At 41.2% G+C, this 19,403-nt stretch overlaps 2 protein-coding genes across 2 annotated transcripts in view; one reads left to right on the top strand and one right to left on the bottom strand.

Moving 5' to 3' along the window:
* LOC139424237 (uncharacterized) overlaps positions 1 to 19,403 on the top strand; it is a 511,968-nt gene that overhangs the window by 439,970 nt on the left and 52,595 nt on the right.
* LOC139424392 (zinc finger protein 135-like) lies at positions 7,204 to 12,095 on the bottom strand. The gene is made up of 3 exons (XM_071176164.1): positions 11,138 to 12,095; positions 10,303 to 10,423; positions 7,204 to 9,046 (listed from the first exon to the last, which is right to left on the bottom strand). Exons 1-3 carry the CDS (start codon positions 11,150 to 11,152, stop codon positions 7,764 to 7,766), a joined length of 1,419 nt encoding a protein of 472 aa, XP_071032265.1. The 5' UTR covers positions 11,153 to 12,095; the 3' UTR covers positions 7,204 to 7,763.

Raw genomic sequence — 19,403 nt, forward strand, 5'->3', positions numbered from 1 at the left:
TGGATCTCATACAGGTGTCTTCCCCTTCTCTCCTTGTTCCTGGATCTCATACAGGTGTCTTCCCTTTCTCTCCCTGTTCCTGGATCTCATACAAGTGTTTTCCCTTTCTCTCCTTGTTCCACAACTCTTGCCATTTGTTTTTAACCACTGTTCTTATTAACCCTTTGGCTTCTGCTTTAAGGATTGACAATTCCATCTCAACATTACACACATGCTGATTGCCTAGTCACTTTTACCCCTACCTACATGTACATACTACCACAATTACCTAAACGACCTTGTACTCCTTCACATTGACTTGGTACCGGTAGTCCTTCACATTGACTTGGTACCGGTACTCCTTCACATTGACTTGGTACCGGTACTCCTTCACATTGACTTGGTACCGGTACTCCTTGTATATAGCTTCGTTATTATTATTTAGTGTTACTATTTTCCAAAGCATTTAAAAAACAACTTTTTAACTCTGCATTGTTGAGAAAGGGCTCGGCAGTTACCTGTATTTGCTTGTGATAAAATGTAAACTTAATCCACAGTTATTTTTTGAAACTATTGATCCTCTGTGGCTAAATGATGCTCTCTGGTGTATTTAGAAAATTGAGAGTGAGCTCCTGTGGTTGGATACAAAAATAAAAAAACAGAAAAACCTTTGTTATTATATTGTCATGAGCCTCGATCCATTTCAACTTTTGTGCACGTCTATGGCACCAACAGCAGGGGGAGGCTTGGAGAACATCCATAACACTGACATGACGCTACCCACTGGTTGAGGTGCAACCTATGGCACCGACAGCAGGGGGAGGCTTGGAGAACATCCATAACACTGACATGACGCTACCCACTGGTTGAGGTGCAACCTATGGCACCGACAGCAGGGGGAGGCTTGGAGAACATCCATAACACTGACATGACGCTACCCACTGGTTGAGGTGCCAACCTATGAATAAGCAACATGTGTTTTACATGTGTCTATTTTCCCTGCTCTCAGACTCTGTGTTTCTCTGTCTGTCTGCCTTGGACTTCCAGATGTGGCTGGAGGAGTGGTGGCCACTGGAAGGCAACTTTAATACTGGAGAAAATGGAAGAGCTCATCATCATAAAATGTGCATATATATATAACAGCTGGTACAAATATTCTATATGTATTGGTACTACTACAGTGGTAGCAGGTGAGCCCTCATTTATTAAGCATATTTCATGAATGTACAGGGTCCATTTTGACACAAGACAACAATCCAGACTAAGAATTTACTAAAGGTCAGATACTAATGAATACAAGTGTTTATATGGACAGAGTCGACCTGATCCCAGATCAGCACTCCTACTCTGATGGCGAATTCTCTCTCCCTGATCATCCTTTCCATCATTTCACAACGTCATCAGGTGGGGAGGTGTAACCAGGGTGTAGTGATGTAGTATATTAATGTCACCAGGTGTGGAGGTGTAACCAGGGTGTAGTGATGTAGTATATTAATGTCACCAGGTGTGGAGGTGTAACCAGAGTGTAGTGATGTAGTATATTAATGTCACCAGGTGTGGAGGTGTAACCAGGGTGTAGTGATGTCACCAGGTGTGGAGGTGTAACCAGGGTGTAGTGATGTCACCAGGTGTGGAGGTGTAACCAGGGTGTAGTGATGTAGTATATTAATGTCACCAGGTGTGGAGGTGTAACCAGGGTGTAGTGATGTAGTATATTAATGTCACCAGGTGTGGAGGTGTAACCAGGGTGTAGTGATGTAGTAAATTAATGTCACCAGGTGTGGAGGTGTAACCAGGGTGTAGTGATGTAGTATATTAATGTCACCAGGTGTGGAGGTGTAACCAGGGTGTAGTGATGTCACCAGGTGTGGAGGTGTAACCAGGGTGTAGTGATGTCACCAGGTGTGGAGGTGTAACCAGGGTGTAGTGATGTCACCAGGTGGGGAGGTGTAACCAGAGTGTAGTGATGTAGTATATTAATGTCACCAGGTGTGGAGGTGTAACCAGGGTGTAGTGATGTCACCAGGTGTGGAGGTGTAACCAGGGTGTAGTGATGTAGTAAATTAATGTCACCAGGTGTGGAGGTGTAACCAGGGTGTAGTGATGTCACCAGGTGTGGAGGTGTAACCAGAGTGTAGTGATGTAGTATATTAATGTCACCAGGTGTGGAGGTGTAACCAGGGTGTAGTGATGTCACCAGGTGTGGAGGTGTAACCAGGGTGTAGTGATGTAGTATATTAATGTCACCAGGTGTGGAGGTGTAACCAGGGTGTAGTGATGTAGTATATTAATGTCACCAGGTGTGGAGGTGTAACCAGGGTGTAGTGATGTCACCAGGTGTGGAGGTGTAACCAGGGTGTAGTGCTGCTGGAGCTTTAATTAATAAAATACTTTGTGATCTTAACTCACCTGTCGGCCGTCTGCTGTGTCTCTTATGTCAGAGTTGGATTTGGAGGCCTTCTTTCTGTTTTATACGTGAATGAATAAAGAATCAAGTTATTAAATCAAAATGATAACGTGAAGTGAAAGTCTTAGATTCTCACCTGAATCACATGAATCCAGAGAGATGGAGTATGAGAATCTGTGATTCCTACAGCTGAACACTTCTACACTTCACATAACTGAGGTCTGTTTCCCTAAAGGTTCAACAACAAGGTGGAGGATATGAATACATGTTATTATATAGAGCATCTTGAAATGAAATAGCACCATTCTCAGGTTTCACACCAGACCATCTATAGGACCATGATGCTTTTATGACTGTATGACCTCTGGGATATGTGTAAGTGCAGGATAGATCCACTGTTGACCCCTTCACGGTAAAGATACTCTGAGTAGTCACACTCCAGCCATCCTGACCCAGTACCACCGAAACACAATCGCTCAAAATAAGGACATTAAATTAAGCACAAACCTGTTGGCTCATACTGACAGTAGAGTTTGTCCACACTTGTTTACCATAGTTGCAGAGTTGAGTGTGAATAGCAACCTCAGACAAGCATCCCTCTGATCCCTCTGACTCAGTTAGTTTCACAGTTGCTCAGAGAGTTATGGAAACCACTAGTGCATCTGTGAAGAACAGCTCCTAAATATGAACAATGCATGCCAGAAAAACATTGAGAAACAACTTTCCTTTATTAAAAAATGTCTATAGATTGAATTGCAAAGCATAGGAGAAAAATGGTTACTGAAATATTATGAATGGGGCCAAACCTGTCACAGAACAGAGAAAGACCAACACACTTCCTGCTGTTCTCGAGGCCGTTGTTGCATCTCCCTCCCTGCAGTCTTAGATACATGAAGATGAACAACTAAAACATACTTTATAACTGGTAAATAACTAATCCTGATACTTCAATTGAAAAAACACTTATTATAACAGATGTGTAGCACTGTAAGACACGTGTTTCTCTGTTGTTGTTTTAAACCTGTTTTATTCTCAGGACCAGGACTATAACACTGAGTATTGGGGCCCAGGACAACAACATATCCTGGTCTCTATTCTCAGGACCAGGACTATAACACTGAGTATTGGGGCCCAGGCCAACAACATATCCTGGTCTCTATTCTCAGAACCAGGACTATAACACTGAGTATTGGGGCCCAGGACAACAACATATCCTGGTCTCTATTCTCAGGACCAGGACTATAACACTGAGTATTGGGACCCAGGCCAACAACATATCCTGGTCTCTATTCTCAGAACCAGGACTATAACACTGAGTATTGGGGCCCAGGCCAACAACATATCCTGGTCTCTATTCTCAGGACCAGGACTATAACACTGAGTATTGGGGCCCAGGACAACAACATATCCTGGTCTCTCTATTCTCAGGACCAGGACTATAACACTGAGTATTGGGACCCAGGCCAACAACATATCCTGGTCTCTATTCTCAGAACCAGGACTATAACACTGAGTATTGGGGCCCAGGCCAACAACATATCCTGGTCTCTATTCTCAGGACCAGGACTATAACACTGAGTATTGGGGCCCAGGACAACAACATATCCTGGTCTCTCTATTCTCAGGACCAGGACTATAACACTGAGTATTGGGACCCAGGACAACAACATATCCTGGTCTCTATTCTCAGGACCAGGACTACAACACTGAGTATTGGGACCCAGGCTAACAACATATCCTGGTCTCTATTCTCAGGACCAGGACTACAACACTGAGTATTGGGGCCCAGGCCAACAACATATCCTGGTCTCTATTCTCAGGACCAGGACTACAACACTGAGTATTGGGACCCAGGCGAACAACATATCCTGGTCTCTATTCTCACGACTATAACACTGAGTATTGGGACCCTTGCCAACAACATATCCTGGTCTCTATTCTCAGGACTATAACACTGAGTATTGGGACCCAGGCCAACAACATATCCTGGTCTCTATTCTCAGGACTATAACACTGAGTATTGGGACCCAGGCCAACAACATATCCTGGTCTCTATTCTCAGGACCAGGACTACAACACTGAGTATTGGGACCCAGGCCAACAACATATCCTGGTCTCCTCTACATACTCAAATAGTCTTTCTTTTAAACAGTCTTTATTAAAACATTTATGTGGAATCAGCATGAAATCAGCATGAAAATATATGAATATTGGTCTCTCCATGTTCACCAAACATTAGTATGTCCAGATGTAACAAATGAAGTTATGGGTCTTTGCTAATGTAGTCCTGTACATTAGCTAATGTAATTAATTGGCAAGAGTTTTGCTCAGAAACAGCAAATGCACTAGGTGACATCATTTCTGCATTAGCCAAATGTAATTATTGGCCTGATCTCTTCTCAGAAATGGCAAATGTAATTAGTGACATCTAATTATCTCCCACACACTCTCCTTGGGCCATCTAGTGTTGGGAATGACATACACATGAACATACAGTGTAACCAAAGTATAATACTAGAATTAAATTACAGTGAGATTATATATATGTATAGTACTTACATGTGACAGTGAGTCTCTTCAGCAGAGGGGAGATCCTCATGGCCGTTTACGGCACAGGAGTATCTGTCTGTATCCTCACTGCTGACTGGGTCTAGGTAGATATTTTGGTATTTGGGTTGGTGAGACGTCCGTTCTTGTACCAGATGTAGGTGGGGTTGTCAGTCAGAGTACAGGTGGTGCTACAGGTCAGTGTCAGTCTGTCCCTCTGTCACTATAGTTGGAACATTTGCCTTCAGGCCTGGGATTAGAAATAAACATTATAACCTTTTCAATTTATCCAACAACCATTGTAATCAAATGACACAAGACATTCATATTACATACAGACTATCATTCCTAATGTACTGTATAATGTCAAATTAAAACAGATTTCCAAAGGCTTTAATGTAACTGATAAGCATGACAAAATAGTGTACCTGTGACAGACAGCCTGACTCCAGGACTGCCAGAATATCTGTCACTTGTCACACTTTGAAAGACATGACCTTGAATGATCTGAGTCTTGAATGTGAACCAGTCCTCAGCTGAGTCTCTCTCTCTCAGGTCTGTGATTCTCAGGGTGCAGCTACTCACTATGTCCCCATAGTACTCCACACGATAATCATTCTGAGGTTTCACACCAGACCATCTATAGAACCATGATGTCTCTGTGACTGTATGACCTCTGGGATATGTGTAAGAGCAGGACAGATCCACTGTTGACCTCTTCAAGGCACAAATACTCTGAGGGTGTAAGTCACACTCCAACCATCCTGCCCCAGTATCACTGCAACACAATCACACATCAAAAGGATATTAAATTAGGCACAGACCTATTAGCTCACACAGACAGTTTGTCAACACTTTGTTGCCATAGTTGCTGCGTTCAGTGTGAATAACAACCATGGAGAAGCATCACAAGATGTGTTGTTGTCTCTACCTTCTTGCCCTTTGTGCTTTTGTCTGTGCCCAATAATGTTTGTACCATGTTGTGTTGCTACCATGTTGTTGTCATGTTGTGTTGCTACCATGCTGTGTTGTCTTGTGTTGCTGCCTTGCTATGTTGTTGTCTTAGGTCTCTCTTTATGTAGTGTTGTCTCTCTTGTCGTGATGTGTGTTGTAGTGGTTGGATGGTTGGAGTGTGATATATATATATATATAAATCCCAGCCCCAGTCCCCGCAAGAGGCCTTTTGGAAGCCCGTCATTGACTTTCCTAGTTAAATAAAGGTTCAATAAATGTTAAAAATCCCTCTGAAGCAGTTTGTTACACAGTTGCTGAGAGATGTGTGTAAACCACAGGCCTGTGTATCTATTCCTGCTTTTCTCAAGCCAGTTGTTACGTCTCCCTCCCTTCAGCCATAGAAACATCAAGACAACAAACACACTTTATAACTGGTGAATAACTACACCTGACAGTCTAATTAAGCAGGAAAAATAACTTCTCATAACACTGTAAGTAACGTGTTTCTCTGTCGATTATTTTGAACCTGTTTTATTCTCATGACTATAACGCTGATGGTACTTCACAACATCAGACCACTAGAGTATTACAGGAGTATTGTTGGGAAGTAGGGTCATGGAGATGTTGTCCGTTCTTGTACCAGATGTAGGTGGGGTTGTCAGTCAGAAGACAGGTGGTGCTACAGGTCAGTGTTCTCTTCTATTCCTCTGTGGAGGAAGACACCTTCACCTGCAGCTCTGAATGATTCTAATGAATTATTAGAATTAGATATTATATATATTTCCTGTGTCGGTCAGAGTTGTTCCAGGGAAGCTGTACCCCCATTCTGTGTTTTAAATCTGAACATGTACTCAGCTGAATCACTTTCAGGTCTGTGATTCCCAGGGTGCAGTCTTTCTCTTTAGTCCCAAGGTACTCAGCACAACCTGCATACTCTGGACCGAGCTCAGAATTTAGGCACCTCATTATATTTCTCTTGAAAGAGTTCTGACCCAGAACACCTAAAACAGTAGGAGGCCCATTCATTTAGATTCTTCAATTATTATTATCAACAAAAATATAAAGAACAATTTCTAAGATTTTACTGAGTTACAGTTCATACAAAAATATCTGTCAATTGTTAGGAATTAATTAGGCCCTAATCCATGACTGGGAATACAGATATGACTCTGTTGGTCACAGACACTTTTTAAAAAGGTAGTCAGTATCTGGTGTGACCACCATTTGCCTCATGCAGTGCGACATCTCCTTCATGTAAGACAATGTATTTAATGTATTGAATACGTGTCGTGGAAATTAACACCAGGGACTCAAAGTAAAACTTCAATGAATAATGATTTATTATCAGGAAGCTGGAGAGGTTTCAGCAAACTTAAAACACCAGAGTACGGTCTGGAGCTCTTTCGGGACAGTCCCGTTAGTTCTCTTATATACTGTTTACACAGACAAGTTATATTTGCATGATTTACATTAATCATAAATTTATTCATCATTGACGTTTGGTTCCTGCATGTGACTGGCACCGTCTCCTATCTTAACTTATTGAACATATTCTGCCAAAAGGTCTAAGGGGTCATGACCGTCTCCCCCTCACATCTCTACCCAGCACCAACAGGAACCAATAATTGTATGAGACAAGATGTACAATTCAAGGCTCTTTCTTCAGACAACAACATTTCCCTCACACATTAATATGAACCTACAATTGTTGAAACATTATTCTACATTATTTAATGGACAACAGGAGTTAATGAAATAAGATACCGAACTCCAAGACGCTTGATACATATGGATCCAGAGCTGCATATCATGCTACACAGGTTACCTTGGTAATCAGACTTAGTAAACTGTTAGCGAATGGGAGATGGATGACTCTTTACAATATGTTTTCTATTGAAACTTCATTTAGAGATCTGAAACTGGTGCCGGAGAGGAGGGAGATAAAAAAACAACATATTTGTGCATCCTGGTGTTTTTTCAGTGACCCTGAATGAGCAAAGCTCTTTCCACATAGACAGGAATAAGGTTTCTCTCCAGTGTGTATTCGCTGGTGTGTAGTCAGGGTGAAATCTAGAGCAAAACTCTTTCCACACTGATCACAGCTATAAGGCTTCTCTCCTGTGTGTATGCGTTGGTGTTTAGTCAGGTGTCCTGATTGAATGAAGCTTTTCCCACACTGATCACAGCTATAAGGCTTCTCTCCTGTGTGTATGCGTTGGTGTTCAGTCAGGTGTCCTGATTGAATAAAGCTTTTCCCACACTGATCACAGCTATAAGGCTTCTCTCCTGTGTGTATGCGTTGGTGTTCAGTCAGGTCTCCTGATCGACTGAAGCTCTTTCCACACTGATCACAGCTATAAGGCTTCTCTCCTGTGTGTATGCGTTGGTGTTTAGTCAGGTTTCCTGATTCATTGAAGCTCTTCCCACACTGATCACAGCTATAAGGCTTCTCTCCTGTGTGTATGCGTTGGTGTCTAGTCAGCTCTACTGACTGATTGAAGCTCTTCCCACACTGATTACAGCTATAAGGCTTCTCTCCTGTGTGTATGCGTTGGTGTTTAGTCAGGTTTCCTGAGTGATTGAAGCTCTTCCCACACTGATCACAGCTATAAGGCATCTCTCCTGTGTGTATACGTTGGTGTTCGCTCAGGGTACCTGAATGATTGAAGCTCTTCCCACACTGATCACAGCTATAAGGCTTCTCTCCTGTGTGTATGCGTTGGTGTCTAGTCAGGCCTCCTGATTGATTGAATCTCTTCCCACACTGATCACAGCTATAAGGCTGTCCTGTGTGTTTTTGTGTAGTCTGGGATCCTGATTGTTTGAAGCATTTCTCACAATCAAAGTAGGGGGAAGGCCTCTCCCCTGTATGAATTCTCTGATGAGATTTTAAAGTTTTAGATGCAGTGAAACTCTTCCCGCACCGAGAGCAGTGGAACGGTTTCTCTCCGGTGTGAATTTGCTCATGAATAGTCAAGTCTTGTTTAGCAAAACTCTTCCCACAGTCAGAGCAGCAGTGGTGAGGTTTCTTCCCTATACCTCTATGCCGGTGTTTCGATCTGAAGAGACTATTCTTTTTCTTGTCAGTATCATGATGTTGTTGAGGCTCCCCAGATGATAAGCCCCTCCCTCTAAGAGAGCAACGATTAGGGATGTCCCCTGTGAAACAAAGGCATTGAATAGTTAGGTTTTGCAAATATGAGTCCGTAAACAGATGGGTCCTTCCATGAAATTAAGGCCTTTTGGGTCCCTTTCATATTTTCCAGCAGAAATTGTACATCAGTATTACATTTTAACAAGTTCCTCCATCAACCCTGTGTCACATCAACCCTGTGTCACATCAACCCTGTGTCACATAAACCCTGTGTAACTTCTAGAAAGATTTTAACCCAACTAATACAATAATTACTCCAAGTTTTACCATCGTTGAGTAAAGTTACAAGTCCAGAATAATACGATTATTGTGAAGTCAATTAGTATAAGAGTTTGATTTAAACGTTGACATGCTTTGAATGAACAATTTCCCTAATAATCCTGTTTACATGGACACATCTAAAAAAATGGACAATCAAAATAAACGTTCACTGCACTCGGTCAAAAGAAGTTAGCTGGCGCTGCTTGTGTTAGCACATACACAGATTAAATACACCTCTATAACTCTGATTAAAGTGTTTACATGTCCTAATCATTCTAAAGAATTCTCAGAAAACCAAGTATTTTTAAAGGCGTATCCTTACTTCGGTTATGACCTTACACCAATTAAGGTCAGCAGTGAAAGGTGTTTAATGGCAAATTATGAGTGTGCATATAAAGCCCTAGTTATTTGGTTACTTTGACAGTCATTTCTGAACATTATTTCATTTAATTAGTGATTAATTTACGTCTGTCCCTCATTTTAAGGTCAACCCATGTTGTAATATGGTGAAACTGTTCCTTACATTTTTGGGCAAAAGAAACATCGAACATCAAACAGTCAAATCATAGAGCAAAGGCAGGTAAGCTGGTTCTAGTCTTTTTATCAGTTATCTGGTGTTTTTTGTAGAAAACTGAGCAAGTGAACCATTTTACCCATAAATTGATATGGTAGAATATATTTTTGTGTGATTTGTGGCTGATTTAAAAGGACTATTCTAAACTAGTGGTTTTGTTGTTTTCAGTTGTCCTGATACTTTATTTAGCACATTGGCACTTAGTACAGTATGTATTTTCATATAACCTCTTGGGAAAACATGTTTTTATGAAGTTGAACATGTGCTCTTCATGAAAGAACGTTAAAATGAGGTGAAATCAAACGTTTGGGGGAGCAAGTTGCACTTCTCAAAATTAGGTGGAACGACCAGATATTTTCATCAGTACATAATGAACCAATTAATTGTTACAGAAGCAGACTGTAATCTAATCCACATGGTTCTTACTTAATGAAATCACATCTCCATGTTCCTCTTCTCCTCTCTCAGTTCCACTCTGCCCCGGTGTTTTCCTGCAGTCGACCAGAACCAGCAGTAAAGTACGGAGAGGCGGTTGACCTGGGGACTCCTGGAGGGTGGAGGGGGACAGGCTAGTCTTTTGCTGTTCGACAAGACGTATTACAATTGATCATTAAACCAAATATTATATTAATTCAGTCTAAAACTCTGATTTGGGTGCATCCCTCGAAAATCTCATTTTACCTGAAATGTTAAATCGTTCACTGCAACCCACAAATATAAGAGCGTTGGATTGGTGGAGGCATGGGCTAATTTCCACCGTATTTCTTATACCAGTCATTTCCTATCGAACAGCACGGAAGAGGAGAAACCAGAGGGATAACTGTGCCCAAAATCTGGCTTATTTGATCATATATACATTTTCGTAACGAGTAGGTTGTTAGGAGTGTATTGGTAAAAGTAGGCCACGTCACATCCAGGCAACTTTGAGAAAAAAAAACACTTTGTATGGAAGTAGTGCCTGGTCATCACTAGTTACCACAACCCACGCCCAGTTATACAACTGGTCTTTTTAAATGTGATTTTAACCCTAACCTAGCAAACACTAACTTTATGCATAACCCTAAATTAATAAAAATACGTTATAGGCGTTTGACTCTGTAGCTGTGTAACTCGTGGAAACACGCATATCTGCCCTCTCATTGCCTATAATGGTCCCACCTGATCTTGCATCTTCCTGATTGCCTTCCAGCTACATTTCAAATTCAACAGCCCTCGGCTCTAAACCCTCAGCCCTTGAATGACGTTTTACATCCGAGTGTACCTTAAAAATGTCCATTGCCCAAGCGAGGGAGAGTGATTATGGGAGAGGCAACGTCCTTGGTGGAAATCTTGAAGTTTAACTTAAAAACAACCAACCTAAAGCGATTAATGAACCTAGTAAGCTAACGTGCACTCCTGTCCGGTAGCTAGCTACAGTTACCCATAGTTTGGTCATTTATTCCAATACATTTCTGAATTGCACTCATCACTACGAAACTGAGCCAATTTTCCAAAGCTAAAATCAATAGATTTTTTTAGACAGCTCGATTCATATTCCTGAGATGCTGAAAGTGCAGGTTGTTGATTAAATTTGACACTTCGCGGCCACCAGAGTTTGACATGTGACTAGAGTTTGCATTGAATTGTGGGTCATATCATCCCCGCAAGCGACCAAAGTTGTTCACTCGCTCCTTCAAGCAAAATCGAGGGCCAATTTAAGGGAATTAGACCTCCCTTAAAATGGCAATCAAACTGCATCCGGTTTCGACGGGGATACCACGAGGGAAAAACAACGTGTTTTAAACTGCAGCCATTTATTTTCTTTGTTAGAACGGCCACTTGAATATCTGGTCAAATAATGGCTCATGTGTAAGAAACCAGTGAAGGAATGTGAACATGTGCACACTGGGCGGAAGGAGAGAATTAGGTCATAGTCACAGATTCCTAAACATGATTGTATGAATTGTCTTAATTTTGCTGGACCCCAGGAAGAGTATCCATAATAAATACAAATTATATAGTTGTAGGCTATTTAAAAAAAGATATAATAACTAGGCAAGTCAGTTGAGAACAAATTCTTATTTCCAATTACTGACCATCAACAGTGGGTCAACTGCCTTGTTCAGGAACAGAACGACATATGTTTATCTGGTCAGCTCGGTGATTCGGTTACTGACCCAACGCTCTAACCACTAGGCTACCTGCCGCTCCAAACAGAACACAGCAATGTAGAGGTTCAAATATGATGAAAACTAGGCCTAGACATTTTATACAACACAGCGGGAATATAATGTTAAAACCAGACTTACCCGATCCATTGTGGAAGCTACTGTTCCTTTGTATGATATGAAATGTTTTCAGCTACAACAGTACAGTTAAAGCTGCTTTGCTCTAATCTTGTTCTTCTTTAAGGTTTTATGGCAGACTACACCTATTGCCGTATTGCTGCCACCTACTGTACGGCGAGTGAATGAATAATAAAAATGTCAATCCAAATGATTTCTTTCGTCGGTAAAGAATGAATGTAATACGTCTCTCCATAATAGTGTCAAATCTAAATGCAGATTTTCCATTATAAATCTACTGATGTCTTGCCAAAAATTCTTTACATTAATACCATTCAAAGATGCAAAACTGTTGCAAAAGGTACAATTTGAATGTATCGATTTTTAAATCTTCATTTAGTGGTTGGCAGGGTAATATTAATGAATTATTTTATAATAACCTTCCTTAATTGTGTTAGAAAGTACGTATGTATGAGACAACAGATATTATCAATAAAACGATTCCAATAAGGAATTACATAAGGTGTATAGAGAGATACAAAATCCTGTTGATACAAGGCAAGTATCACTCTGTTGTTGAATGGACTAAAACAAACAAAAACAAATCTTTACTACTATTGAGTCAACAGGGGTAATCGAAGCTAGGTTCTGAGGGTCTTAACATGTTCCTGAATAATGGGGCGGCAGGTAGCCTAGTGGTTAAAGCATTGGACTAGTAACCGGAAGGTTGCGAGATTGTTGTTCTGCCCCTGAACAAAGCCGTTTTTAACCCGCTGTCATTGAAAATAAGAATTTGTTCTAAACTGACTTGCCTAGTTAAATAAGTAAATACAAAATAAAGCAACACTTGAGGGAATGGAGACTAAAATAATTGTAAACTCTTTAGGCCTTACAGGAATCTTGTAAAGTGATAAGAATGAGTCATAATGAAGTAAAAGACTCTGCATTTACAGGTTGTCTCACCAATAGGATATTATTTCTGAACCAATATTTTAAAAACAAAGATTTATTGTTATTCAATATGTGCTGATTATTCCAGATATAATATATGTGTGGAGAGAAGTGATGCTTCTAAATGAAGGATCATGACTAGAAAACCTGCTGATGAAAAGCAGAGTTTCACTGGAACTTTGTCAATAGCAAACCAACATGAAGTTAAGGCCACCAAAGTAGAAAAGGCATGATGAGGAATGCAGTTTCTACTCCGCTAGCCAGCACCTCGTCTTAATAGGTGTGCGTTTATTTTTCTTCTAGATCGTTCTGTTACCCAGTAAACAGCACCCTACCGATAAAAAAAGCTCTTAAACGATGCCGAATGATAATTATTTTCCTGACACTGGTCATAGACCCATACAAGATTACTTTGAATATAGCCAAAGGGAGCGTGATAATATCATTATTTCGGAGTCCCTTTTTGACATGCCGGGAGGTAATTCTGACCTCTCGAAAGAACTGTTACATTTATCTAAGCGCCAGACGAGAACGCATCTACATATAGTCACTCTTAGTGATTATGTGCGTCGAGGCATTATTCCACGGGGACTCAGGTGGCAAAAATAACCATCATTGGGACAGCGCACAGATGATTACTGTGAACGCTGGTGTGCCATCCTGAATAAATGCTCTATTGATTTAATGACATTAATTGTTGACCTGTTAAAAAGGGATTTTATTGAAATGGAGTACACGATTAAAGACAAACGCACAGCTCTACAAACAGCTGTTAATGATGATGGCATATTCAATGAATTGATGAAAACTAACCAAGCGCTCCAGGACAAGTTGTCTACAGAAATAAAGGAACTTAAAATCAAGAAATTCAACCAAGACAAAAAAGACAAGGCCGATGGTAAAGTCTACTTCTGGAGAAACCCTGACAAAAGAGGTCCTGCTCCCCCTCTCCATGACAGACGCAGGAGGGACGCCGCTTACTTCTATCCACCCTTGTCTGATCAACGCTCTACAACCAGCGCCTCATCGGCTTCCAGCGGTAGTTTTTTATTCAACGAGAGACTGGACGGACCGAAGGGCGGAGGAGGCCGCAGGCACGCGCATCGACGAGATGTCGCACCCGACGGGGTAAGAAGAAACGAATATCAGAGGCAGAGGAGACCGTTCACACGGTCCCAGAACCCACGGGACTGAGTGTCTTTAATTTATCAAGCAAGATATTGAGCCCTGCCCATGTCTCTTTGCTTAATAAAGGGTTATCTTTTGTGCCTACAACTCAGTGCAACGATTTTGATGTTAAGGTAGACATGTTTAAGTTTTTCAGAAACATCCGTTTAAGGGAATACTTTAGCTCCCCTAATTCGTACACTTCTATTGAACCAGTAGGTTGCTCTCCTGCACATACTCCGACTCCCTAGAAGCAAGAGTTATTTTATACCTCCAGCCAATCGCAATCACTCTATCGAGACATATTGCAGACTTGTGGAAAATGATGTTGGACTTCTCCTTAAGAATAAACAGGGGTCCAAATCTTTCCATAATTTACCCAAGAATGAAAAACAAGTTTTGCTTGATTTACAATCTGATACGTCAGACCTTATTCGTCCTGCTGATAAGGGTGGGTCGGTTGTAGTCATGGATAGGACAGCTTATGTACATGAGTGTCATAGACAGCTGCTTGACAACACCTTTTAGAAGAAACTCAGAAATGACCCCACTTCCCAATTTCAGAATACTATCTTTACTGTCCTAGAGGGGTATTTAAGTTCTGGTCAGATAACCAAAAAATAACATGTTTTTTTGGCTATTCAACACCCTAAAATTGCCACTTTCTATACTTTGCCGAAATTACACAAGAATGTTACACAACCTCCAGGGCGCCCTATTGTAGCGGGCATTGATGCAGTAACGGCCGCTCTATCTACTTTTGTTGACTTTTTTATTAGACCACTCGCAGAACAGCTACCATCCTTTGTAAAGGACACCAGCAGTATGATCTCTATCATTGAATCTCTTGATCCGCTCCCTGAGAATACCTTGTTAGTTACTTTTGATGTTGAGTCATTATACACTAATATTCCACACGAGGGCGGTATTGAAGCTATGGAACATTTTCTTCTGCAACGTGACCCTAACGTACTCCCGCATAACTATTTCATGTTTCTAAATGATTTCTTTATTCAGACTAAAGGGACTGCTATGGGATCCCCCATGGCTCCTAACTATGCTAATTTGTATGTGGGTTACATGGAGAAAAAGTATATTTTCAATCCTCTCAAAAATGTTTTCTTGCCTCACATCATTATTTGGAAACGGTATATTGATGATATTTTTGCTCTATGGAGGGGTGATGTAAAACAGCTCCAGGCGTTCCATGCTTTTCTTAACTCCTGTTCTGAGCATCTGAGATTTACTATGCAATCTGAAACACGTCTAATCAGTTTTCTTGATCTTCTGATCTTGTGTGAAGATAATGTTCTATACACTGATCTTTACAGGAAACCTACTGATCGTAACAGTTTGTCGAGGGCTGATAGTTGTCACCCACTTCCCTTAAAAAATAGTTTGCCCTAACAGCCAATTCTGTCGAATCAAAAGAATTCGCAAAAAACAGTCAGATTTCGACAGAAATATGGCTGAGACGCAAAGAAAGTTCAAGGAGAGGGGCTACAAGAATGATCAGATTAATATTGCCATTGAGAAAATTCAAAACAAAACGAGACATGACCTTTTTCAAGGTCAGTCTCGCAAAAAGACACAGTCTTGCGTTCTAACTACCCGCTATTCAAAGTGCTCTGAACAAATTAAGGGAATTGTTCACAAACATTGGCACATTCTAAAATCCGATGATAGTCTCGATAATGTGTTTTCGGACCTTCCCTTGGTCGTATTCTCGCGGGGCAGAAATCTCAGAGACCAATTGGTAAACTCTGATTTACCACCCCAAGATATTCCTGCACCACGTCTATTTGCGTCTCCACTGGATGGAAATTACAAATGTAATGGCTGTGCGCAATGCAATGGCACTTATAAATGTAGATCCTTCAAACACCCACAAACAGGGAAATCGATCCCAATAAAAGGTGTTATTACGTGCTCCACTAAGGCAGTTATTTATCTTATAACTTGTCCTTGTGGTAAAAATGATGTAGGTAAAACAAAGCGCGAATTAAAAGTACGTATCTCAGAGCATCGTAGCACCATTAGGTGTAAAAACTTTACTTATCCAGTTGCGGCCCACTTCTTGGAGGCAGGCCACTCGATTTCGTCTCTGCGTTATATTGGCATCGAACATGTCACCCTCCCTAGGAGAGGGGGTGACCTTGATAATTTATTGTTAAAACGAGAGGCTGCCTGGATCTTTAATTTAAAGACCCTTGCGCCCTTCGGTCTCAACGTAGACTTTGATCTGAAGCCATTCTTGTGATTATTGTGACTTTGCCATTGTAATTGTGTGTAAACTTGTATAGTCCGATTAATCTATGATCGTATGCTATCCATTTGTTTGTATGCTGTTCTTTGTATGACATTTTAATATTTGATTATTAACCAATGATATTAGGCCACTCCTGGCCATGATTACAGACACCTGTGTCTTTTGACACTATATAAACGAGTCATCCCGCAGTGTTTGTGATTATACCCTGATGAAGACAGCTTGGCTGTCGAAACGTTGGAGCTCAGATGCAAAAATGTTAATACCAAGAGTGTGCCGCTCTCTTTTATTTTCGAGGAATGCAGTTCCACATAAAAGTGGGTCTTCTTAGTCAGTGTTTTATCAAACTGATCTTAAAAGTATTATTTAAAGGTAGGAATGTCCAGAAAATTCAGCCCACCATACTCATAAGTGTCAATGCAACAGTTTCCTAATGTGACGGGTAGCACCTGGTCTGTAGAAAGAGTTCTACATGGAACCCTAAAGAGTTCTAGCTGGAACCAAAGAGGTTCTACCTGAAACTCAAAAGGGTTCTCCTATGGGGACAGCTAAAGAACCCTTTAAGGTTCTAGATAGCACCTTTTTTCCAAAGAATGTAGTGTTATGCCCACTCCTCAACAACACTTCAACCATCCAAATAAATGTCATGGAATATCACCATGGCGATGATGATTTGTGAGACGTCATTGCATCGACAATCCACAATAGTGACTTAATGACATTTGGAGTCCCTGACATTTGTTTGGCTTCTAACTGTTAGAGAGGATGGCTGCATCTGAAATGTCACCTGACAGTATATAGGTAATAGGATTCCATTTCAGACAGACTCTGTGTAGGTCTATTCTAGTCTGATGGATGGATGGATGGTGTAATAGACTGATCCTGAGTGGAGTAGCGTTCTAAGGTACAGCATCTCAGTGCAAGAGTCGTCACTGTCGTCCCTGGTTTGAATCCAGGCTGCATCACATCCGGCTGAGTCCCATAGAGTGGCACACAATTGGCCCAGCATCGTCCAGGTTTTGACTTGCCTAATTAAATAAAGGTTAAAAAAAAAAATTTGAGCATGGTAATCTGCCTAGATACAATTATCGCTTACCTGATTGGTTGTTACCCTTTCTATTAGCTTATAATATAAACAGTGAAGTTGTAAGAAAAATACATGTTAAGGAAAAAAATAAAACAAATAATGAAGGAGTAGCAGTAAAATAGCATTAGTGAGGGTATATACAGGGGGTACCGGTACAGAGAATCAATGGGCACTGGTTAGTCGAGGTAATTGAGGTAATATGTACATGTAGGTAGGGGTAAAGTGACTATGCGTAGATAATAAACAAGTTAGTCGAGGTAATTGAGGTAATATGTACATGTAGGTAGAGGTAAAGTGACTATGCATAGATAATAAACAGGTTAGTCGAGGTAATTGAGGTAATATGTACATGTAGGTAGAGGTAAAGTGACTATACATAGATAATAAACAGAGTAGCAGCAGCGTAAAGGGGGTCAATAGTCTGGGTAGCCATTTGATTAGCTGTTCAGGAGTCTTATGGCTTGGGGGTAGAAGCTGTTAAAAAGCCTTTTGGACCTAGACTTGGCGCTCCGGTACCGCTTGCCGTGCGGTAGCAGAGAAAACAGTCTAAGACTAGGGTAGCTGGAGTCTTTGACCATGTTTAGGGCCTTCCTCTGACACCGCCTGGTATAGAGGTCCTGGATGGCAGGAAGCTTGGACCCAGTGATGTACTGGACTGTACGCACTACCCTCTGTAGGGCCTTGAGGTCGGAGGCCGATGGTGCAGCTATAGAACATTTTGAGGTTCAGAGGACCCATGCCGAATCTTTTCAGTCTGCTGAGGGGGAATAAGATTTAAAGATGTTTGAAGTGTATACAGTTTACACAACTTCCAATGGGAAAAAGGGCGTTACAATGAATGTGACATTGGCTGGAAAGGATTTGGACATGCAATTAGACACAGAGGACGCTGTTTCTCTGGTCTCGGAAATGTGTTACCATGATGCTCTGAATCACCTGCCATTAAGGACAACGCAGTGAGAAAATTCCTTTGCTAGGTGAGACGATTCCTTTGCTAGGTGAGACGATTCCTTTGCGAGGTGAGAACGTTCCTTTGCAAGGTGAGAACGTTCCTTTGCGAGGTAAGTAAGAACATTCCGTTGTGAGGTGAGAACATTCCGTTGTGAGGTGAGAACGTTCCTTTGTTAGGCAAGTAAGAACATTTCGTTGTGAGGTGAGAACATTCCTTTGTGAGGTGAGACCATTCCTTTGTAAGGTGAGAACATTCCGTTGTGAGGTGAGAACATTCCTTTGTGAGGTGAGAACATTCCGTTGTGAGGTGAGAACATTCCTTTGTGAGGTGAGAACCTTCCTTTGTGAGGTGAGAACATTCCTTTGTTAGGTAAGAACATTCCTTTGTTAGGTGAGAACATTCCTTTGTGAGGTGAGAACATTAATTTACGAGGTGATAATCGACAGCCATTCAAAGTGTTTGGAAGTTTTTCACATAACTTCCATGACATCAACGAACTTCATCAAAAACCTACGAAGGCTGTTTGCAGTCTATGGATTGTGCAAATAAATTGTCTCTGATAATGGACTCCAGTTGGTCTCTTCTGATTTCAAACAATTCCTACAAAACAACAGAATCAAACAGACCCTTGTTCCTGCTTACCATCCTGACTCGAATGCGCTGCAGAAAAGTCAGTCTAGATACTCAAGCGAGCTGTGAAAAAAAAACCTATTGGAGGACAAGAGACAATCTACTGTCTTTCTCAAGCATCGCTGAGCCAATGTTCTGCAGGACCCCCCACAGAGTCACATGTCAGACCCCTGCTGAGCTCTTCCTGAAGCACCAGATCTGAACAAG

Source organism: Oncorhynchus clarkii, chromosome 13, assembly GCF_045791955.1.
Source record: "Oncorhynchus clarkii lewisi isolate Uvic-CL-2024 chromosome 13, UVic_Ocla_1.0, whole genome shotgun sequence".
In the NCBI taxonomy this organism is placed as follows: Eukaryota; Metazoa; Chordata; class Actinopteri; order Salmoniformes; family Salmonidae; genus Oncorhynchus; species Oncorhynchus clarkii.